The 22,298-nt window shown below is 53.2% G+C and overlaps 5 protein-coding genes across 5 annotated transcripts, besides 6 other annotated features; 2 read left to right on the forward strand and 3 right to left on the reverse strand.

Annotated features, from left to right (window-relative positions):
- Positions 1–3,860: a mobile genetic element.
- Positions 1–22,298: part of a sequence feature (areas not merged during assembly with more than two copies in the genome that could not be assigned to a particular haplotype) that runs on past the window's edge.
- Tc00.1047053510497.40 (trans-sialidase, putative) lies at positions 6,085–8,691 on the reverse strand (the record flags this gene model as incomplete). Its single annotated transcript, XM_811671.1, has 1 exon — positions 6,085–8,691. The coding sequence occupies one exon, from the start codon at positions 8,689–8,691 to the stop codon at positions 6,085–6,087; it is 2,607 nt and encodes an 868-aa protein (XP_816764.1).
- Tc00.1047053510497.50 (mucin-associated surface protein (MASP), putative) lies at positions 9,885–10,763 on the reverse strand (the record flags this gene model as incomplete). Its single annotated transcript, XM_811672.1, has 1 exon — positions 9,885–10,763. The coding sequence occupies one exon, from the start codon at positions 10,761–10,763 to the stop codon at positions 9,885–9,887; it is 879 nt and encodes a 292-aa protein (XP_816765.1).
- Positions 10,378–10,417: a microsatellite.
- Positions 11,323–11,892, reverse strand: Tc00.1047053510497.60 (mucin TcMUCII, putative; the record flags this gene model as incomplete). The annotated part of the gene is made up of 1 exon (XM_811673.1): positions 11,323–11,892. The coding sequence occupies one exon, from the start codon at positions 11,890–11,892 to the stop codon at positions 11,323–11,325; it is 570 nt and encodes a 189-aa protein (XP_816766.1).
- Positions 17,072–17,644, forward strand: Tc00.1047053510497.90 (mucin TcMUCII, putative; the record flags this gene model as incomplete). The annotated part of the gene is made up of 1 exon (XM_811674.1): positions 17,072–17,644. One exon carries the CDS (start codon positions 17,072–17,074, stop codon positions 17,642–17,644), a length of 573 nt encoding a protein of 190 aa, XP_816767.1.
- Positions 17,902–17,974: a sequence feature (T-rich).
- Tc00.1047053510497.100 (mucin-associated surface protein (MASP), putative) lies at positions 18,154–19,332 on the forward strand (the record flags this gene model as incomplete). The annotated part of the gene is made up of 1 exon (XM_811675.1): positions 18,154–19,332. The coding sequence occupies one exon, from the start codon at positions 18,154–18,156 to the stop codon at positions 19,330–19,332; it is 1,179 nt and encodes a 392-aa protein (XP_816768.1).
- Positions 19,680–19,747: a sequence feature (T-rich).
- Positions 19,950–22,298: part of a mobile genetic element that runs on past the window's edge.

Here is a 22,298-nt window from a genome sequence, read left to right on the forward strand (position 1 = left end):
GTACTACGCCACTTGTTGGTGAGCTGGGGTAGTAAAACATGTCAGCAGATCCCTTTGCCATAAAGGTGCGATTCCTTGCTCCGTGTATTGTCCACTTTCCATAGTCTGCGTCGCATACTGATCTGCAAGCTCGTTAGCATGTACTCCGCAATGTCCGTAACAAAACTGCAGGTGCACGGACCAGCCAGCACGCGTCAGTGTTAAGAGACGCAGCCAGATCTGATCCTCCGTCCAGTCTGTCTGACTGAGCGGGCCCTTGTTTAGAGCCGCTAGAAGAGACTGACTGTCCGTAACCACAAGCAGGGTTTTACGCCTGTGTCGGATACGAGGGATCATCAGCTTCTCCAGGGCTAGAAGCAGCGCACGGGATTCCGTCCTGTAGCTGCATGGGCGTGCACCGCAGTTTATGCTGGCCTTTTCTATTATCTCCGATGAGTTGAGGGATGAAAGCAGTATTCCAACCCCGGCTGACCTGGGAACGTCGACACCGCCATCCGTCGCAAGTATCCACGAACGATGGCTGTGCAGCGCTAGAGCCTCTTCGCTGACTCTGCGCTTTTCCCGTATCAGCTCTTCTTCGTCAGCTATTGAGAGGTCCATCGGAAGTTCCACACCGATGGTGGCCCGGTGAGCGGAGGCCGCAAACCAGGGAGGAATGGAGCTGCGAAAGAACCGCTCCTCGCGTGGTGAGCTCTCGGTGATGCCATAGTCCTTTGTGTATGCGTCTACGAAGGCATATAGCTCGTCCCGAGATAATGGCGAGATGCGGAAACCGGCGCGAGGCGGTGGCTCAGGCGGGGGTCTCCGCATCCAGTCCATCTGACATGCGCGTGTGTTCTCAAATATGGAGAGGCGCGCGCGCAGGCAGAGGACGTGGAGCGGCGGCATATTAGCCTCCAGCAGTGCGGATTCCGGGTCGACAGTGCTCGGAACTCCGCTGACAATGCGTGCTAGAGTTGCGTACGTCTTCTGCATCTCATTCTTCGCTGAATCCATCGCTACTGCCCATATGAGCTCGCTGCCATAGCGTAATTTGGAAGCACCGTATCCAATGACGAACGTGCGTAGGTCATGTGGAGATGGTCCCGCCTCTTTGTGCGCTATGCAGCGTAGCTGCGATATCCGTTGCGAAGCGGCAGCGCATTGCTTGGTGGCCGCCACATTTAGCGTCAGTCGCGGATCGAGATCCATGCCGAGAAGCTTCGTAGTTCGCGATGCCCCCATGGTCATGACTGGGATTTGACATCCAGCCACTACCAGGGGCCACTTTCCTTCACGATCATAATCGGACTCCGTGTGCGTGGAGAGTGTGAACCAAGCAGCTTCACACTTTGCCGGGTTAATGGCCAGGCCACTTTCCTGACTCCACGCATGCAGTCTTTTAAGAACCATGTTGGCGGTGGGAATGGCGTCTTACCGGGACTGCCCCTTGACGATAATAGAGAGGTCGTCCGCATACATGTCTGCTGTGACACCCGCAAAGCTGTTCGGCAGACTGAGAAGTGGGTGTACGTAAAGGGGAGAACAAATATGGTCCCAGCACGGACCCCTGAGGAACTCCTCGCAGCATGGGACGCCGATCGCTGTGTCTGTGGCCAACTCGTGTCTTCGCGTAGCGACCACATAGAAAGTTTCTAAGCCACCCTCTACAATTCGCCCCCGGAATATTAGCCAGCAAGCGACTGAGGACTCGATGATCTATGGAGTCAAGGGCCTTGCTGAAGTCAACCAGCACCAGCAGAGTCCGATGGGGTCTGTAGTGGAGTTGATTGCCAATACCGCTCTTCTTGGGAAGGCTCACTTGGAAATAGTGATTTCTATTATGCTCCACTTCGTGTATCAGGTGTGCCAGCTGCATCGTCGTAGTACGCATACTACGATATGCATACTGGTGGGGGTGTGGCGTCCACACCCAAAGCAATCTCTTCAGTGCCATTTTCTCAGCAACCCTACTCACAATGGAAGTGAGGCTGATGGGTCGATATGACTCAAGCAGTTCCGGCGACTTACCGGGTTTTAAGAGTGGAACGATGGTAGCGCGTCTCCACTCAACCGGAATCGTACCGGTCGTCCAGCTGTGGTTAATGCAACGAAGAAGGAATCGGAGGCCCTTTGACGAAATATGTCGCAGTGCCTCACTGTAGACTTCATCCGGTCCGGGGCCTTGCCATACGGCGTATTACGTAGCGCAGCAAGCAGTTCCGTACGATTAAAAGGTGCATCAAGAGGGCAGTGAGAAAACCCTGATGTAAATGTGGAGATCAACTCGTTGCTGTTCTGTGGTCCAAAAATAGAAGAAGCATTAATGCCCACGGATGTGTTCTGTCTGTTGATTCCTTTGGAAAATCTAACTGCCTTGTGAGAGGGGTGAAATGGAAGAAAGATGCGATTGAGAGCATTCGCTGCTCTCCTTGCTGCTTTGTAAGTGTGTTGAACATCTCCTAATAAAATTGATGTGGGGATGGCAGTGATGCCTTTTTTCGTCCGGAAATGTATTTCCGTGCGAGTGGCCCGCCTGGATTTAACTTGCTGATGCGACGTAGATACGTGTTGCGCAAGCGCTCTCGGAGTAGGAGGAAGAATTGACTCCTTGTCCGTTGCATTTCTGCCTCACGGTCGGGCGTCGGTAACTGTAGATAGCGGGCCTTGCTGTCGGTAGCAATCCGCTCTGCCTCCATGAGATTGTCGTCCCAAAGCCTGGGACCGTCCTTGTGCATGCCACGGGGGCAATGTCGTCGATACGAAGTTATAAGCGCTCTCGTGAAAGCCTTAATGCCGGTGGACTGCTTTTTATAGTCGTATGCCGGAAGTTGTGCGTCGAGGTCGTTGATGAATAAATCCCACTTGCACTTCCACCAACTGTGGAATATCCTAGGTGCCGAAGGTATGGTATCCATAAATGCCTGATGCAGCGTGAATGTCAGCATATAATGATCGCTAAGCGGCGACACGGAAGCTGACCAATCCGACACAGTCAAATGCTTTGACCATGTCAGATCGATACAGGATCGTTCTCTTGCGCCACGGGCATACGTGATCTCACCGGGGGTGTTAACCAAGGTGAGCCCCGCATCCGTGCACAGTTCTAAAAATTCTGCAGCAACCTCGCTTGGAGAAGTCTCCAGGAACGGCTCCCACTGTGGGTGATGCATGTTGAAATCCCCGCACAGCAGGAGCGGCGACGAGGCTGGAAGGCAGTTTACTAACCGCCTGAAGGATTGCGTTACTTGCGGTGGTGGTCTCATATAGGCACTCGCGACAATAAGATCACGGTTCTGGTCCAGAGCAACCTGGACCACCACCACTTCAAGGCTGGTGTCATGCTGGGGGATGGTGAGAGGTATACGCTTGGAGCGGAGAGTTTTCCGCACCAGCACCGCCACACCGCCTCCCTTGCCGATGCGCGACTGTGCATAGAGCACATAATCTCCAGTGTGCATGCTGGCGATCTGCTCTGACGACTTCCAAGTCTCCTGAATGGCTATTATGTCTGCTCCTTGCGCCATTAATGTTGCGAGTTTGGCCGCCGTGAGGCAAGAAACGTTCATCTGGAGTACTGCTATGGGGCCTGGGTTCTGCTCAGTGTCTCCGCCTAGCAGTAGCATTTGTAGTTGCGCGTCACATACGGCACGCAAACGGTGTGTATAGCGCTGATAAGCGCCGATGGAATTCAGCAGCGGATAGAAACAACGCTCAGCGGACAACCATTACAAATGGCTCCATCTGGTGCCCTTCCGACCCGTTTGTTCGGCGTCTGCCACCTCTCCGCACACAGCGGATGGGCAGCAGGCGCTTAGCTTCATCCCTAGCAAAGAGTACTGCATGCTGGCACCACGTTGAGGTGGCCGGCTGACCCATAGCGTTGTTGTAGTCTTATTGGTGGTAATATTTGGCATTTTGATCTTCTGATTTGATATCTGTGCCTTATGATTCTCATCGCCTTGTGTATTTTACTGCGCCCTTTTATTTTGTGCATCTGACATACCGGTCGCACCTTGTGTGTGTGTGGAGACTGAGTTGCCAAACCTGCTGGCTCTGGATTGTCGCTAGCCGAACTCAGTGACTCTGGCGGAACTCGTGTCTGTCCAGTGATGGCTGTACCTGCTTCCTTTGGCAACGAAGGTCCCGGACTTCTCAAACCCTCCTCGCTGTCTCTCCCACTCTCTGTCTGTGGTCCACCGGTCTCCCCACCATACGGCTGTAATGCACCAGGCATACTTTTGTAGGATCCGGTTTCCCTAGCTCAGGGCTGGGAGGACGGCTGTTATCGTTATTATTGTCCCCTGCCGCCGGCACGCACAAGGACGAGCAGCAGCAGCACAAGAGCGCAAGGACCAACACGGCGCCGCACCGTCACCATCGCAGTCATCATCGCCCGTAGTGGAGTCGCTGGTGTCAGTCAGCTGATCGGTGAGACGGAAAGGAAAAGAATGGAACGAGAGGGAGAGGGACGGAGCACAGCGGATACAGCGAGAGAGCAGACAACATGAGGAGAGGGCAGCAGGCCCAGCCGCACAGTTCACACACCACGAGACGGCATCCACGCAACGAAGGCACACAACGCCAGCAGCCACCCACCATGCAGGAGGAGAAGACATCCACCACCATCTCCCCCAGCTCATTCCCGCAGCCCCAGGGAAATGGCAAACCCCGCGGCCACCACACAACGCACACGGAGCAAGCAAACCCTCATCCATCCATGACGCGGCACAAAATTTCCTGCCATCCCGCCCTCAATGGGACACGGAGCCCAACTCAGCGCAGTCACACGCGGTGCATCACACCCGCAGGAAAATAGACTCGGGGTGCGCTCCCTCTCTCCCTCCTCCTCATGGCCACGGAAGAAGACAACAGCCGCCACACGCAACTGCCAGCATGCACTACAAAAGGTGCATTCAAATCCACTGCAATGTGCATCTTGTGTGTGTGTGGTTGTGTGTGCCTGCAGCAACACAAAGCAAAGAAGTGGAAAAGAGGGAGCAGAGTATGCGGAGGGACGCACAAAAATGTACAGCGGAGACGCATAACGGAAACAACAACAAGAAGACCGCTCAAACTCATCACGGCACTGCAGCCCAAGCAGCGGCAATTCACACAATATTTATTGAAAACAAAAAACGTCCCCCTTCGTCTTATGTAAACCCCACCACACAAAATAATTATAAATGAAAAAGAAATCGTCCATTACTGTTCCACACAAATTAAAATAAAAATCGCCTGGCTGCCGCGTGGCCACACCAGACTGTCTGTATGTATTTTGCCCACAAAAGAAAATTAAAAAGATGGTTGCGTGTGCTTCAACCGTCCGACCCTCCATGTGTCCGCACATCGTTTATATTTCATGGGGTCATCTGCGTGTTGCTGCTCCCCTCAGCCCTCCCATCGGCGCGTGAGTGCGGCCCGCAGAGCACAGTCACTCGTGTGTGTGGGGACTGAGAGAAGCACGCAGACATGACGGCAGTCGCGTCACTCCATCGGGAGAGTGAGCGCAGCAAAAGAAAAAGAAATCATCGGAGGGGAGAGAAATGCTCACGAGGCCGACACCGAAGGGTGCGCCACCGCATGAAATAAACACGAGAAGCAAAACAAATCCTTAAAGAAAAACACGGCGGCAGGGTGTGGCTGTGTGTGTGGCGCTGCGGGTGTCTGCCCGCCCTGGCCGCAAAGAAACAAAACAAGAGGGAAGAAATGTGTGCTCCGCCCCACAGGCCCTCGTCGCACGCCCACACGTCACGGCTCCCTCAGCGCGCCGTTCGTCGCGGCCCCTCCTCATGCGTGCAGCAGGCGAGGCGCACAGGGCCGTCGTCATGAGCGTGTCGGTGGTGTGCGAGTGGAGCAGTTGGGCGGAAACACACGGCACCCCTCGCAGGAAGAGTGCAGCAACAAACAATTAAAGAGGGAAGAGTAGAAAAGAAAAAAGGATCTGAAAGAAAAAGAATTTTAAAACAGGAAATTAGCAAAGATTAAAGTAAATTTAAAATACGCTCAAAAAAGCACGAAAAAATGGTTGTTAGAAATATTCGGTTCCCATGTGAATTGTATTTCTGTGCTGAGGAAGTCGCAAGTGTCCCACGCGGCAGCCAGTCACTCCTCACTGAGCCGCAAACCCCACGTTCCCAACAGAAGAAGCAACGGCAGAAGTCCGCTCCCACACACAGTGCCGGCATCGCTTTTATTCCCCTGCGACAAATTTCCGAGGCTGCTGCTGAGTGCCGCAGCTTTCACTTCCCTGTTACGGATGTCCTCCCGTTTCTGACCATCCGTTCTTCCCGCCGTCTCCCCATCCTCACCAGAGCTCACGCTCACCTCAGGAGTTTGGGGTGATCCATTTCCCCGCATCGTATCTCCACCCCTTGTTGCCGCCTCTTGGGAAACATCAGACGAGAGAGTCGTAGCAGTGGAAGCTGCACTGGATACACCGTCACTGCCACCAATATTAGTCGTCAACGGTTCCTCTTCCAAAGGCTGTGGTTTCGCAGGAGACTGCAACATGTTTCCCGGCGCATTTTCGGTCACCGGAGACGTAATGGTGTCTTTATTCGGGTTGAGGGCGCCAACCTCCTCTTCAGTCCACGGGCGGTTGTACAGCAGGACGTTCGTCACAGTCACAGACACGCCTTCTTGGCCCTCTGCGCTGCCTCCATCCCCTCCAATGTAGAAGTGTGAGATCTCTTTCAACTCCGCGGTTTTCAATTCACATTGCGCACTCCCCACAAGCTTACCATCGACGTACGCAGAGCCCTGTGTGCCGTTATGTAGCACAATGGCCACTTGGTATGTTTTCTCTGTCTCACAAGCGCTGTTGTGCTCCTGAGAGTTCGTTCCGCCACCGCAAGACAACTCCCACTTACCTCCGCCGTTGTACGACAGTCCCAGGAAAACTGTATTCTTATTTTCGTCATTCATCTTCGCACCCATCAAAGGAATGTGGCTGCCGCTCTTCGGCACACCGTCGATGGATACCGTCGCCACAAGAGTGAAGTTGTAGTTCGCAAAGTGATACAGCTGATTCTCCCCCTGCTCGCCAACAGGCCACTCCGCCCACGCACCATGGAACTGCACACCATCAGAAGTCTTTGTTGCCCCTTTCTCCCCATCATCATTCCCCTTCACTGTGGCGTTCACTCCGAGGTACTCGTCCTTCCATGTGTTATCAGAGAAGTTGCCGGACAAAAAGCCAACCAGCCCATTTGTCGGCATGGCAGTGCCAGATGAGGTATCCTTCTCAACATTTAAAGAGAGGCACAGCTTGGAGACGCGTTCGTCTACTTTCTTCCAGGTCGCCAGCACATCCTTCACACGCTGCAGCTGCGCAGTCAGACGCACAGACCAAAGACTGTGTGATGGTTTCCCACCGTTCTTCTTCTTCTCGTACAGTGCAATCAACTTCTCATCATTATTATCTCCACTTTCAGCACTTTTGTACAACAGGGAGCTGGCGGCAGCGTCATCAGCTCCCTCGGATACCGGCCCAATATCAACAATGTGCGTATTGTCCGTCAGCCAAAGATGGAGTTCACCTTTTTCTTTCTTACTGTCCTCCTCGGAATACACCGGCAGGGTGACGAGCATCACATTTCTGTTATTTTCATCACCGTCAATCGTCGCTGTGATGAACCCGCTTCTAACGCCCTTCTCATTTCCCTTTTTGTTGCCCCACACGCGCGAGAGTGTCCCGAGTGCCTCCGTCCACGAATCCCCCTTGTCACCGGACTCGTACACCCTGCGGCGGCCATCATCACACGCAGTCATCATCATGAGTTTTCCCTTCTCCCACTCCACAACGGAGGGATCACTGCAGCCACCGTCAGACATCTCCTTCGACAGCGTCCAACGCTTAGTATCCGCCGAGTTGTGTATAATCAGCGAAACGGTCTTCTTATTTCCGTCAAGTTCGTTCAAGCCTTCCACTGGAAACACAAGCGTACTGTCGTTCATCTTAACGCCCGATCCACCGCCGCCAGTCAGTTGTGACAAGGAGTTGTGTTTGTCGCCTAGAGTGCACGGTACACCGTCAGTTTCCTTCCAATGGATTTGTTTGTTGTCGGCCTCACCACTGACCTCACCCTTCACCAGCAATGTTCCCGATTTGATCTTCTCAGTCTCAGCCTGACAGGTATCAGCAGCTTCATGGCTGTGTTTTCCAACAAGCATGTAAATATTACCTTCATCCACAACTGCTGTTGGTCGGCTCACATTTACTTTCTTTCCCTCTGGGGAGCCGCCTTCCTCCAGAACTTGTGTGTCCTTGGCATCCTTCAGAACTTCTTCCCTTTGGTTATCCGCTGTTTTCTTGAGAAGTTGGGATGCAATGCCAGTAAAGACGGTGTCTTGGGCCTCATTGCACTGCGCCTCGGCAACGGCAAACAAATTACCATTCACCTCAACAAGAACTGGAGCACGTAAAGAATTCATTGTTTCCCCATCCTTTTTCACATCCCTCCAATGAAACGGTTTCTCCGGTGAAGATCCCTTAGCTTGTGTCGCCCCCACATCAGCGGTTGCACCTCCAGTGCCGCAGCACATCATCACGAGGAGGAGGAGCAGCACCGCGGAAGTAAACACACGCCGGGAAATGTTGGGCCTCTGCGGCTCACTCTCTCTTCCTTCCCTCCTCCTCCCGCTGGATCCGGTCACGCGGCGACGGTTGTGTGTGCGGGGTGCCTTCACTGCAGCAACACGTGAGAGCATATAAATATGTGTGTGTGGGTGGTGTGTGTGTTGTTGTTCCTTTCAGTGCCTTCGAATTTCACAGTAGCGATTAGCGCTTAGCCTTACTTCCTTTCTTTCTTTGTGTGTGAGAAGAGGAAAAGAGAGGAAAAAGGAGTGAAACAGTGAACACCGCCGCCCCTCCACAGTGAGTGGCATCATCATCCCCACCGCAGTCACTCCCAACAACAACAACTCACGCACACAGACACACGGAACGAGAAGGAAGGACAGTGCACCGGGAACACAAATCGACTGCCACCAGCAGTAAAAGCCACAGCGGGTATCTTGTGCTTCCGCCACGCGTCGGCAGACACAGAGCAACGCCCACATGCACTGCCGCCAGTCATTTTACTGTTGTCATTCCCCGCACCATCCATCACACATCGCCCCGCACAGCCGGAGAATCCTTCGTCGGAAAATCCACAGCGGGAGAAACACGTCGGCACGTGCAGCTGCTGGGCAAAAAATCCACACGCACTCCTCCCAGGTACCCTTAATGCCACACCACATCAGTCAACTGCTGCACGTCGCCAACACCACAACCGCAGCAAGTCCAAGGGACACACGGCGAGCTCACGCCCTCCTCTCCGCAAGGGTCGCCACAGCCAAATTGTGTAAAAAATGACATGTGCATGTGTGTGTGTGTATGTTTGGCAGCGCCTATACTTGCAGAGCAGCTGTGCGCCACAAGAGAGTCTGAAGAAAGCAACGGCAGAGAGAGGCAGATAGCACACACGCAAATTACTCATATCATCACACACACACACACGCAGCCGCGGAATGGGTGCACTCAACCACAAAATCAAAAAGAAAAACAAAACAAAAAGCCGAAGCGTGGGACGACCAGCGCACACACACTCTCATTACTCCCGTAAAGCAAAACACGCACACAGAGGGAGAGAGAGAGGTCGCCCACTCAATGCAATAAAAACAAAACAGAAACAGTTACGGTGCTCCGCCCATGCAGCCAGGCAGGACGGCAGCGGTGCGTGTCGTGCAAAAGAGAGCACCAACGGGCCTGCATGGGTGTGCATGCATATATACAATGGGCACATTATTGTGTGTGCCTCGTGAGGTGAGGTGAGGGCGAGAGTCCATGCAAGGGGACACAAACACAGAGAGAGAGAAGGAAGAGTGTGTGTGCGGGCGGTGCATGGCTCTCTCCCTCACTCTCACGCGGCCACCACCGCAGCCGCCGCACACGCAACAACAAGAAGAAGCAAAGGAGGGGAGGTGGTGTGGGAGACCGCGGTGCTGCCGTCACTGTCGCCAACCTTTGTCGTTGTACCATTTGTTTGAGCAGCGGTGATTGTTGCTGTTTGTGGTGCTGCCTCACTGAGTTTTGGAACAACTTTGGTTTTGCCAGTTTCAAGGCTGTCGTGTTGTTCTTCAGAGCTTTGAGCATCATCCTCATCTGCCTTATTGTGGACATGATCACCGCTGCCACTCGCAGAGGTCGATGAGACTGTCGGTTCTGCTGGACTGCCGGTTGCTGCATTCATCGTCGGATCCTCTGTGTCTGCGTCATGACTGTGCTGCTCTTGTGTAGCATCCCCTGAAGGTGGTTGTGTTGCTTCTGAGTCCATTTTGGATCCTGAAGGCGTGGCTTCGTTCGTTACTTTTTTTGAATTCTGTGGTTTTTCTCGCTCTGCTGTTGTGTGTCCCGATGGTGTTGGTGTTGGTGGTGGCGGTAATGATTGTGGTGCTCCCTCATTATTTTTACTTTCGTGTTTCTGGGGTTGTACCTTATTTTTTTCCTTTTCGTCTTTTTTAACCTTTTCGTCTCCATTTTCATCATCACTATCTTCACCATCAGCTTCCTCTATATGCGGGGAAGATTCGCGTGGCACTTCTACTTTAATAACTGGTGATCCAACTTGTAATTCTTGGGTTTCTTCTCGGGGCGTTCCAATTCCTCTTGATTCCGGCAGAGATTCATCACCACTCCCACGAGCTGCTGTCCTCTCCTCGTCACATCTGCCGCCGGCACCGCACCACAGCACGCAGAGGGCACACACCAGCAGCACACGGCCAGTCATCATCATCGCCATCGCTCCTGTCACTTGCGTGTAGCCTTCAGCACAAACTAACAACACGTCAACAGAGAGTGAAAGCAAAATGGAGAAATACAAGGCCGCTACACCACACACAACCACCGCAAAGTGCCAAATGATAGCAGCACACAACATGAGGCAGTTGGAATCAGTAAAAGGGCAAAAACACACAAACACAGCTCCGCAGCAATAAATCAGCAAGAAAAATAAACACAAAGCATTTTTAAAAAACACGAGTAAAGAAAGAGCAATAAATTCTTTAAAAAGGTAAAACCACTAGAGACAAACAGGTGCACAGAATGGCTCCAGTGTGCATGCACCAGCACACACAGACATGCTTCCACGCAAACAGTTGTGTGCGTGTCGTGCATGTGTCCGGGATGTGTTCAACGTGACGGACACGAGAAGCAACAAAATGGAGCACACAGCAGAATAGCGAAAGCAAATGAAGCAAAACACAATCATTACTTTCTCTTATTTAGTTACATCGGACCAAAGTAGAAGCGCACAAATCCCAGTGGTTGAGTGCTGGCACGCACAGCCCTCATACAATTCTTCAGCCCACAGTGGTGTACACCAGCGCGGATACGGCAAGAAGCAGCGAGGTACACACCCACGCAGAGCTGCTGAGACTGCCGTCGATTTCGCGCAGACGTGACGGTGCGCGGGTGGTCGTCGTGGTTGGTGCCTCTGTATTCATGGTTGGTGCCTTTGTTGTAGTCGTCGTCGTTGTTGATACAGTCATCTTCTTCTCTTCTTCTTTTTCTGACTGAATCGGCCCACTTTGTTCCCCTGACGCAACGGTTGGTACAGTATGTGGCCGTAGCGGAACGCCAGGAGTTTGTAACGTGGACTGACCGGACACACCTGGTGCACCTTGACTGTTGGACGACCCACCAGATACCATCTCTTGTGTGTTTTCCGTACCGGCCGCAATAACTGGCTTATCTACTCTTTCCCTTTGTTCCACTTCCTTCTCAACTGGTTCCTGTACCTCTGGTACCTTTGGAACAGCGGGGACCGCACTGGGGGCACCATTAACTTCATTCGCTGTCACGCACACGGACGGGCAGCAGCACAGGGCAAGCACCAACAGGGCGCACAGCAGACGGCACGTCATCATCATCGTGAGTGTGGTCGTTCAGTGTTGTGGAGCTGATCTGCACAGTGAGGGGCATGGAGAGCAACAGGGGAGACGAGAGGTGCGGCAGACACACACAGAGGGCACACCAAATGAGGAGAGGGCAGCAGCCAGGCATGCACCGTACGCCGCACACCACGCACGACACACACTCCAATCCACGGCAACAGGCACGCACACACAGCCCTGCCGCAACACCAACACACAGATGGAAGAGGGAGAAGCAAACAGGAGCGGCACACAAGGCTCCACCGCATGCACATACGGCGAGAGCGGTCCGTCGTGTCGGCACCCCTCACGGAGGATACGCACACACACAAGAGGAGGTGCAGCGCACACAGCAACACAAAGGCAAAGTAACAATTAAAAAGGAAAGATCCTTGCACAACACGTGGATTGTTGGTCCACGGGAAGTGCAGCCAATATTCATCACAAAGACAATTCATCTTTCTTAGGCCTTCGTTCATATTCAGCGCAAGGAATGGAAGAGTGCAGGAAACCATTTATTTGTGTTTCTGTTTGAATGTTGGTAGATGTCTGCACGTTTTGTTTTTGTTTTTGCATAGGGTAAGCCTTCATGCCTGGGTCGTGTGTTGGGGGCTCCTGCAAGGTACAGAATTATTTACTTTCATCTTGTGAATGTTTCTTGTGTTGGTGCAGCCAACAATTCGGTTTGTGTTGTTCCTGCCTTTCGCTGGTAAAGTGCTGCAATAAATGTTTGTTTTTCTTTTCGTTGCTGCGGCACCTGATTCCTCACCGTTTATTGCGGTGTAAATGAAAATATGTGAGTGGACTCCCACGCACCAGAACGCACCTTCGCTCCTATTTATTGCTGCACGGAAGGGCATGCGTGTTTGGTGGTGTCTCGTCCATATATTTTGTGGGTGCACATTCCCCTGCAGGCTGAGGGCGGGATGACGCTCCGTCGCGGCGCACTTCCCTCGCATGCCGCCCACTGTGATTCATCATGCATCACCCCCTCACATATTCCGTGGTGCCACACCGCTGATATTATTGCAGCCGCTGTGGTTCCGCGTATTCCACGCATTTGATTGCGCCACAATACATCCGCTCGTGTGGCCGCCGCATCCAAACAGCGGTGCCCAACACCGTGAGCGGCAGTCCACATCCTTGCATGTCCCAACGCAGTGGTGCTTGACTGTCAGCCAGGCGCCAGACATCAGGAGAGTGTTGTGCCGGCAGTACAACACACGGAGCTGCAGTGAATGACTCGGCGGCGACGCATCTATTTGTCGCAAAGCAGTGAAAATGAGTCGGGCAAAATAATGCCGGCTGCACTCACGACACCACATCCACAGCCAAAGCATGCGACGTGATGTGTGTTTCGCTGGTGCTGTGAAATGCCTGCAGACGACGTCACTAGTGGAGGCACACCATCCATGATCAGCGGACAGACAATAATCGGCATGGGAGGCCAAAAAAGGCGGCAACGACGCCAGCAGCAGGAGCAGCTCTCTCTCTCTCTCTGTTGCCTCCGAGAAGTAAATATTCCACCAGCCACAGCTGACTGTGCCATCGTGACACTCCATGTACGTCTTGGCTGCGTCAACACATCCTGCTCCCTGCTGCGCCTCGAAAGATGCCTCACTCCGTCCACTAAATGCATCGATGTGGGCCGTGCCTCGGCTGTGAGTGAGGACCACAGCGATGTGCGGGTCACCGAGTCGCAGCATGTTTGTTGTGACGTTGTTGCATGGCACCTGCACACACACACACGCAGCGCCTGCATCCCTCCCTTTTGTGTTCGCCCTCCGCCGGAGTGGCCACACACGCGGGCAGCAGCAAAATCACTTCACCCTCGACGGTCCAAAATCAACACCGACATCCCTCGCGACGCAAAGATCTCAGCTGCCAGCACGGGCTTCATGCCGCTCTGCCATCGACGATGAAACACAGCACAGCGCACGCACTTATTTTCCTCGTGTTCCGTCAGCCGTTTGCTTCACACATTCCTCGACGGGCCGACGCCCATAAAAGCACGCCACAAAAGGCCACTGTGATCGCACACGCTCTTGCGATGAGCGTCGGTGCGTGCATGGATCCGCTGCTCACACGTGCTGGCAGGCAGCCTGCAGCCGGTGCCCTCGTGCCAGTTCATCGGATCCAGCATGGAAAACAGAAAATGGCCTATTCCCGATGCTCTTATTCCCACCAGCAGCAACAACACGCTGGTCGCCAGCCGTCGTTCCCCAGCACATCCAGGAATGCTGAAGAGTGACGTGGAACTGTCAGCCAGCAATGCCACAATCCCGCACACATGTCGGCTCCACCAGAGAGGACACACAAACCAAAAACAGCACCCTCCACATGATTTCCGAACATCATTCCGACACACCGCGACACGCCAAACAGAAGTAATCGTCACCCCAACGCACCTCCCCACACAATCAAATAGTCCATGCACCACGCACGGCAGCAGCCCACACGCGGTCAAACAAATGTTCCTCGGATCAGTGTTATCCGCGTGCTGCGGTGGGAAGTAAACAAAAGAGACGAGCCGCCAAACCCCAAAAGAGTGCCGCAACTGGTCGAAATACAACGGAACGCAGCCACTCAAATGAATTCGGTCCTCATGCCCTCAGCCTCCCACCTTCTCCCACAAGAGCTGCCAACCAAACGTGACGTCCAATAAATTCGCTTTGCAAAAAAAGAAGAAACCGCAGTGCCTCCTGCTATCATCAGAGATGTTGTTTGTTGATTAATGCGGCAGGCACTCACCTGCTCCTCAAAACGACGCTGTGCGCCTGCAACGGCTTCTTCAAAATCGCAATTCTCCAACCACATCGGGAAGCTCCTACGCACCTTCGTCACACACCACAATGCAAATAAAAAAACAATGCTTTAGTTGGACTGCGATGCGGACCGTGCCACGTCGCCATCAGCTGCGGCTGGGTGCAGAGGCTGGGGCGTCCCGGCAAACCACGCGATACTTTCCGGTTGGGTGCGTCCACAGTGCGTTTCGCACCACGGCGGCGAGGCGGTCGCACCGTGTCCGGTCCCCCTTCACCTCCACAGCCTGAAAGTGCGGCACCGCGACAGCTGCACAGCATCGCTCGGCCCACGCGCAGCAAAGAAGGATACTTCTGTCCACCTGGCCGCCAATCCAGCACCGCTGCGGAGGATCATTGGGTCCCGCGCATCCACACAACACGAACGCCTCACACTTCCTCAATGTATTGAAGACGTGCGTGGCGCAATCTGCTTGGAGGCTATGCCGCCGTCCATGCATAATAAATTGGCGGCGTCGATCCCGCTTCCGAGGATGCTGTTATTAATGGATTGCGCCACGTATGTAACATTATTGGGATACCCCACAACCACAATCGTGCTCCTCCTATTCAACATCGTATTTTCCCCTGGGACACTGTGAGCTGCAATAAAGTGGAATTTAATCGGCCACGCTTTGCAAAAGACGTCTCTGACGATGTCAAGCGCACGGCTCTTGATTCTATTTACTCCTCTCTGGGAGATTTTGATTTTGAATTATGGACAGACGTTTCTTCATCTCTCGCCGAACTCGCATCTGGATCCGCTGCACTATTGTACGGCTCCACCACGACAAATGATCTCCCTGTGGAGGTCCATCGTGCAGCAGCTGGCAGGCTCGCATGCTCATAGAGAGCAGAGTGCCTTGCCACTGAAAATGGCATTAGACATCTCATACCTTTTGTCTGGAAACATCCCAATCACCCACACGAATCCTGGTGGCAACGGACTCCCTGTCGAGAACTGAGGCACTCCGCGTCGTCCCACTGGCCATGCGAGGCTAAGTCACTGAAGAGTGTTGGATTATGCTGCTCTCCTTGATACAGCGAGGTCACTCTGTAGACTTCATGTTCTCTCCATCGCACTGCGGTATCCCACGCAATGAGGCCGATGAAGACGAAGCCATGATTGCACGATCCCTCCCGCAGGAGGGCGGCCCAATCTGGCACGTGGACTTTTTTACTCCAGTCGGGTGCCCGTACTGGAGGGATGCCCAGAAGAAAAGAAGGCGCGTACACCGCATGGCGGGCGCTTGTCGGTGTGGCGAGGACTCTATTCCTGGCACGACCCGGACATCGTGCCCCGAGTGGCGGCTCTGCGCACAGGCACGGTGCGATTCCTGCCCACTCTTCGACATGCCTGCGCGTGCCCTTCGTATCACAAGGAACCCTCTGTGTCGGTGTCGCCGCCCTTTCTTACTGAGGAGACCGGCCCGCCGCTGCCTCAGCCGGAACCTCTTCCCGACGTGAGCACCCCAAATCCTTGCCGACCAGCGAGCGGCGGATTGAGGTTCTCCTGCCCAACCTGCCGCAGAGTGCGCTCGTCCGTCCACAGTATGAGGGCGCATGCCGGACGTGCTCAGCCTGGCGTTCCAATACTTTGAGAAGGCCTCCCATGCGGATGTCAAAATGGTGCCACCGTCTTCTTAACAGGCGCCTCGCGCACAGGTCGCCACAGAAGTGCCAAGCACGCCAGCAGGCAAGACACGCAGGAAGCACAACCGCGGGCACTCGAGATGGACCACGAGAGAATTCGCTTCATCCACTGCAGAAATGCCCCCGTCGTTGGTAATATGGAATGCGAGTGTTTGGGAGCGCCCCAGCCCGCACGACGGCACGTTTCGGATGGAATGCTTGCCACTTTTTACGGACGGCTCTTGCGCTACTCACTTGTTATTGTGACGGCATACAACAAAAACAAGATAACAAGTTGCTTTGCGATGAATGTTGGCCGCGCTTCCCGTGGACCAACAATCCACGTGGTGTGCGGGGATCTCCTTTTTATTGCTACTTTGCTTTTGTGTTGCTGTGTGCGCTGCACCTCCTCTTGTGTGTGTGCACCCTCCGTGAGGGGTGCAGACACGACGGACCGCTCTCGCCGTATGTGCATGCGGTGGAGCCTTGTGTGCCGCTCCTGTTTGCTTCTCCCTCTTCCATCTGTGTGTTGGTGTTGCGGCAGGGCTGTGTGTGTGCCTGCTGCCGTGGATTGGAGTGTGTGTCGTGCGTGGTGTGCGGCGTACGGTGCATGCCTGGCTGCTGCCCTCTCCTCATGTGGTGTGCCCTCTGTGTGTGTCTGCCGCACCTCTCGTCTCCCCTGTTGCTCTCCATTTCCCTCACTGTGCAGATCAGCTCCACACCACTGAACGACCACACTCACGATGATGACGTGCCGTCTGCTGTGCGCCCTGTTGGTGCTTGCCCTCTGCTGCTGCCCGTCCGTGTGCGCGGCAGAGCCTACTCAGCCTGAATTCAAAGCTGCTGTCGCCGCCAGTCCACAGTCCTCTCCATCGGTGACACTAACACAAGGAAAAAGTGAGCCAGGGTCGCCAAGTAATGGGTCCGGTGCGGACCTGGAAATTACTGCAATAGATGGACCAGCCCCGACCGCTGCAGGTCCGGAATCAGTTGGCGTGTCTAACACGTTACAAAATCATGGTACGGATGGTACACCAGGACCAGAAATCGGCACAAGACAATCCGCAGAAAAAGCAAATCAGGAAGCCGAAGATCCTGCCGAGAAGACCACGACGACGACTACAACACATGCACCAACAACGATAACAACCACCACAACAAAGGCACCAACTACGACTACTGAGGCACCAACTACGACTACCACTCGCGCACCGTCACGTCTTCGCGAAATCGACGGCAGTCTCAGCAGCTCTGCGTGGGTGTGTACCTCGCTGCTGCTCGCCGCATCCGCGCTGGTGTACACTACTGTGAACTAAAGAGGTGTGTGCAGGCTGTGCATGCCAGCACTCAACCGCGGGGAAATGTGCATGTCCGCTGTGGTCCGATGTACTAAATAAATAAGAGAAAATAATGATTGTCTTTTGCCTCATTTGTTTACGCTGCCTTGCTGTGTGCTCATTTTTCTGCTCTCGCATTCCAGGCACAGTTAAAGGCGCGACACGCACACGACTGTTTGCATCGATGCACTGTTGAGGATGGATGCATGCACAATGGAGCCGCTTGGGTGCAGCCATTTGTTTTTTTGTGTTTTTACATTTTTACTTTCTTTTGTTTGCTTCTTATTTTATTTTCTTTTTTTCTTTTTTGCATGTTGTTGTGCGCTTTTTGCACTTTATTGGTTGAATATTTCTTACGAAATGCGTGCTGCTGCTGCTGGTGGCGTTTTTTACTGTTTTTTTTCTTGTGTGTGTCCTTGCATTTATTCTTGCTTTGCGTTGACGTGTTGTTATTTTGTGCTGAAGGCTACATGCAAGTGACAGGAGTGATGGCGATGATGATGACTGGCCGTGTGCTGCTGGTGTGTGCCCTCTGCGTGCTGTGGTGCGGTGCCGGCGGTGGACACGCGATGGAGGATTACTGTGGTGAGGGTGGAGGGAACGGTTTGAGGCACACGAGTGATGGTGAAGATGACGGCGTGTCTTTAAAGGAGTACTGCGGGTTGTTATCGACTCGAATGGGATTAATAAAGGCGGTTGAGGCTGCGGATGGAGAAGAATTGAGTGGAGATCCACTGGAAACATCCGAGGAATCATCACCTGGTAAGAAATTGGACGATAAGACTTCGGGCGGTGGAACGCCTGGTTTAGGAGGCGGTGTTGCAGGTCCAGCAACAGCAGCAGCGGCAGCACTGGAGCCTGGAGAATCAGGTAGAGGTGAAACGAAAAGGGAATTGGAAGTAGCGGAAACAGCTGGTGAAAAACGTGCCAACGATAGAAGGAAAGGAAGTGAACGTAATCCCGAAAATCTAAAAAATGGTCAATCTTCCTCTTTTTCGTCTGGCAGCCCTGTTACTCTGGGTGGTGAAGGACTCGCCTCGGAAAAAAATTCCAAGGCTGCTGAACCCTCCGAGGATGGGCTGAAAGTAACAAAACTATCACAACAAAAAGCAGAAGGAGAAAAAGAAAACAAAAATGATACGATACTCACAGGGGTACGTGAAAATCCAGAAAAAAACACAGAAATACAAACAGCACCACCACCGCCTGCAACTAATGGAAAGTCCAGTCCTGAAGATACCGTGCGCATGCAACAGCTACAACAAGTTCTAGATGGCATTGAGTCAAACAACAACTCACAGACAAACAGCGGTACCGAAATATCAGACAATCAACACAATGAACCATCTGCCGACCATGGAGAATCAGGGCTACCTTCACCCACGACAAACGGTGATGCCGCCAATAATGAAGCTGACAAGAGCACTGAAGACGGCATGCCAAACAATGGCACAGCAGCTGATGGTGCAGGGACAGCAGAGGGAAGACAAAATGAAAATAAAGATGCCAATCCGAAAGAAACAACAGTGACGGCCGCAGCCATGAAAAATAAAACGGTGACTTCCGACGACAGTGACAGCAGCACCGCGGTCTCCCACACCACCTCCCCTCTTTTGCTTTTTGTTGTTGTTGCGTGTGCGGCTGCTGCTGCGGTGGTGGCCGCGTGAGAGTGAGGGAGAGAGAGCCATGCACCGCCCGCACACGCACTCGTCCTTCACTCTCTGTGTGTGTGTCCCCTTGCATGGACTCTCGCCCTCACCTCACCCCACGAAGCACACAATAATGTGCCCATTGTATATATGCATGCACACCCATGCAGGCCCGTTGGTGCTCTCTTTTGCATGACACGCACCGCTGCCGTCCTGCCTGGCTGCATGGGCGGAGCACCGTAACTGTTTCTGTTTTGTTTCCATTGCATTGAGTGGGCGACCTCTCTCTCTCTCCCTCTGTGTGTGTGTTTTGCTTTACGGGAGCAATGAGAGTGTGTGTGCGCTGGTCGTCCCACGCTTCGGCTTTTTTGTTCTTTTTTCCTTTTTGATTTTGTGTTTGAGTCGACCCATTATGTTTTTCTTCTTGTTTTTGGATTGATGGTTTGCTTAGAATGTGGACGCATGACTTTTTATTTTATTTTCTTTTTTCTTTCTTTTTGCGGTATTGTCAGTGTTTATTATCCCTGTCAAGCCATTAATTGCTTTCTTTTACGTACAGCATGCGCCAATTGGTCACGTTAACCCACGGTCTGCAGTGGTGCTGGTGCTTTTGGTTGTGATGATGTGTGTGGTGTGATTGCCGAGAGGGAGTCCGTTGCCACCAGGATTCGTGTGGGCGATTGGGATGTTTCCAGACAAAAAGGTATGAGATGTCTAATGCCATTTTCAATGGCAAGGCATTCTGCTCTATATGAGCATGCGAGCCTGCCAGCTGCTGCACGATGGACCTCCACAGGGAGATCATTTGTCGTGGTGGAGCCATACAATAGCGCAGCGGATCCAGATGCGGGCTCAGCGAGAGATGAAGAAACGTCTGTCCATAATTCAAAATCATAATCTCCTAGAGAGGAGTAAATAGAATCAAAAGACGTGCGCTTGACATCGTCAGAGACGTCTTTTGCAAAGCGTGGGTGATAAATTCCACCTTATTGCAGCTCACAGTGTCCCAGGGGAAAATACGATGTTGAATAGGAGGAGCACGATTGTGGTTGTGGGGTATCCCAATAATGTCACATACGCGGCGCAATTCATTAATAACAGCATCTCTCGGAAGCGGGATTGATGTCGCCGCCTTTCGTCCATGGACGGCGGCATGGCCTCCAATCAGATTGCGCCACGCACGTCTTCAATACATTGGAGAAGTGTGAGGCGTTCGTGTTGTGTGAGTGCAAGAAGCCAGAGTATATTTCGGAGCGGGAAAAGATTGGATTCCAAGCAGACGGATTTATTATCTGTAGATGCGCTAATGCCAAGGGATGTTTTGCTACCGTCGCGGTACCGTACTTCCATATTATGGAGGTAGGTTTGGGCAAGGCATGGGACAATTGACTCGCCACAATACAGTGACACACTATGAACGTATACAATCAAAAAGGATCGCATGGTGTGATGGGACGCACCAGCCCGTGCGACCAGACGCGGCTGATGGCGGCGTGGCGTGGTCTGCTTTGCAGCGGCGGAGGCGTGCGTGCCAAAATTAAGAAGGCGATTAATCGTTGTGCCCAGTAAGCGCACTGAGCGTGAATAAATACGCAGGTTCCCGCTAACAAGATGGAGATCGACCATTTCCTCGTCAGACAGTGTGTGTGTGAAGTGATGTAGAATAGAGCAGCTTCGCTCTTAGCGACGTTGATTTTTAGGCTGTGCTCGGCAGCCCATGTGGCCACAAAAGACAAGAGCGGTTGCATTGCCGCAGCACATGCATGGATGTCCGCACCTGAGGCAACAAGTGTGAGGGCGTCAGCGTGCATGAATGCGGAGGCAGAATATATGCTGCCCAGGCGGCGCAGCAGGTCATCCACATGGCGGAGGAAGAGTTGGGGTCCCGGGACGCCGCCTTGTGGTGCTCCAGCTGAGGCGAGTTGTTTCCGGGAGTGCTGTTCGCGAGTGCACACCCTAACATGGCGGCCCCGCAGGTAGTTGTGCGGCCAGCGTTTGGTTCGAGGCCAAGGCGCGGAAGTCTGTCAAGCATGCCGAATAATTTCCCATGGTCAGTGGTGTCGAACGCAGTCGAAATGTCAATCAAGACTACGAACGAGCGATGGCGACGAGGGTGCCGTGTGGGGGCGTCGTCTCCAGGGCGGTCATACTCCACAGTGCTGAACTCATTCAATCCACGGGTAATTTTATCGATGACAAGTGTCGCCACGTCCGACGTAGAACGCGGAGGTGCAAATCCGAATTGACGTGGGTGGTGCGGCAATAACGCTGACAGACGGCGGTGAATCATTCCTTCGGTTAACTTTAGTAACACAGAGAGTGATTTGATAGGTCTGTAACTCTCTGGGCGGCATGGATCCTTCTCAGGTTTGGAAATGCGAATATTGTCCACCGTATTCCAGGAGCCAGGCAGGCTGCCGTTTGCAAAGGAGTTGTGGATCATCGTTCTAAGAGTGCCGCACGCAACGGGCCCGAGACGGTGAAGGAATTCATTCAACATGTTGTCGTGGCCAGGGGCTGAGCCAAGCAAAGAGTCACGGATGGCCACGTCAAGTTCATACAGCGTGAGAGGCCGATCCATTTCCCAGTCACCAGGAACCAATGGAGTGCAGCAGCAGCAGTATAAGGCGGTATGGCACGTGAATCCGCACAAAATGAAGGACGATCAGATTTGCCTTTTGCCGAGGCAGGACGCAAACGCGGTCCGAAGTTCAGTGCGGAGCACAACCGATTCCAGGGGATGAGGATGCGGCGCCGCCATGCCGCGAAGATATCGCCACCTCGGGCTGGATGAGGCTCCAAGTTTTTCCACACGGGATTCAAAAAGTTTAATGAAACTACGGCGTAAGGCTTGATTTCGTTCCTCCCTTTTTTCGGGTACATTCGGTAAAATGTAGCACGTTTCCAGGAAAGGCAATGTGTGTGCTTTGTATGCTGCTTCTGCGGCGGTCTCGGCTTGCACCATTTCGTGTGTCCATATTCGT

The sequence above is a fragment of the Trypanosoma cruzi genome, genomic scaffold (genome assembly GCF_000209065.1).
Source record: "Trypanosoma cruzi strain CL Brener 1047053516767 genomic scaffold, whole genome shotgun sequence".
In the NCBI taxonomy this organism is placed as follows: Eukaryota; Euglenozoa; class Kinetoplastea; order Trypanosomatida; family Trypanosomatidae; genus Trypanosoma; species Trypanosoma cruzi.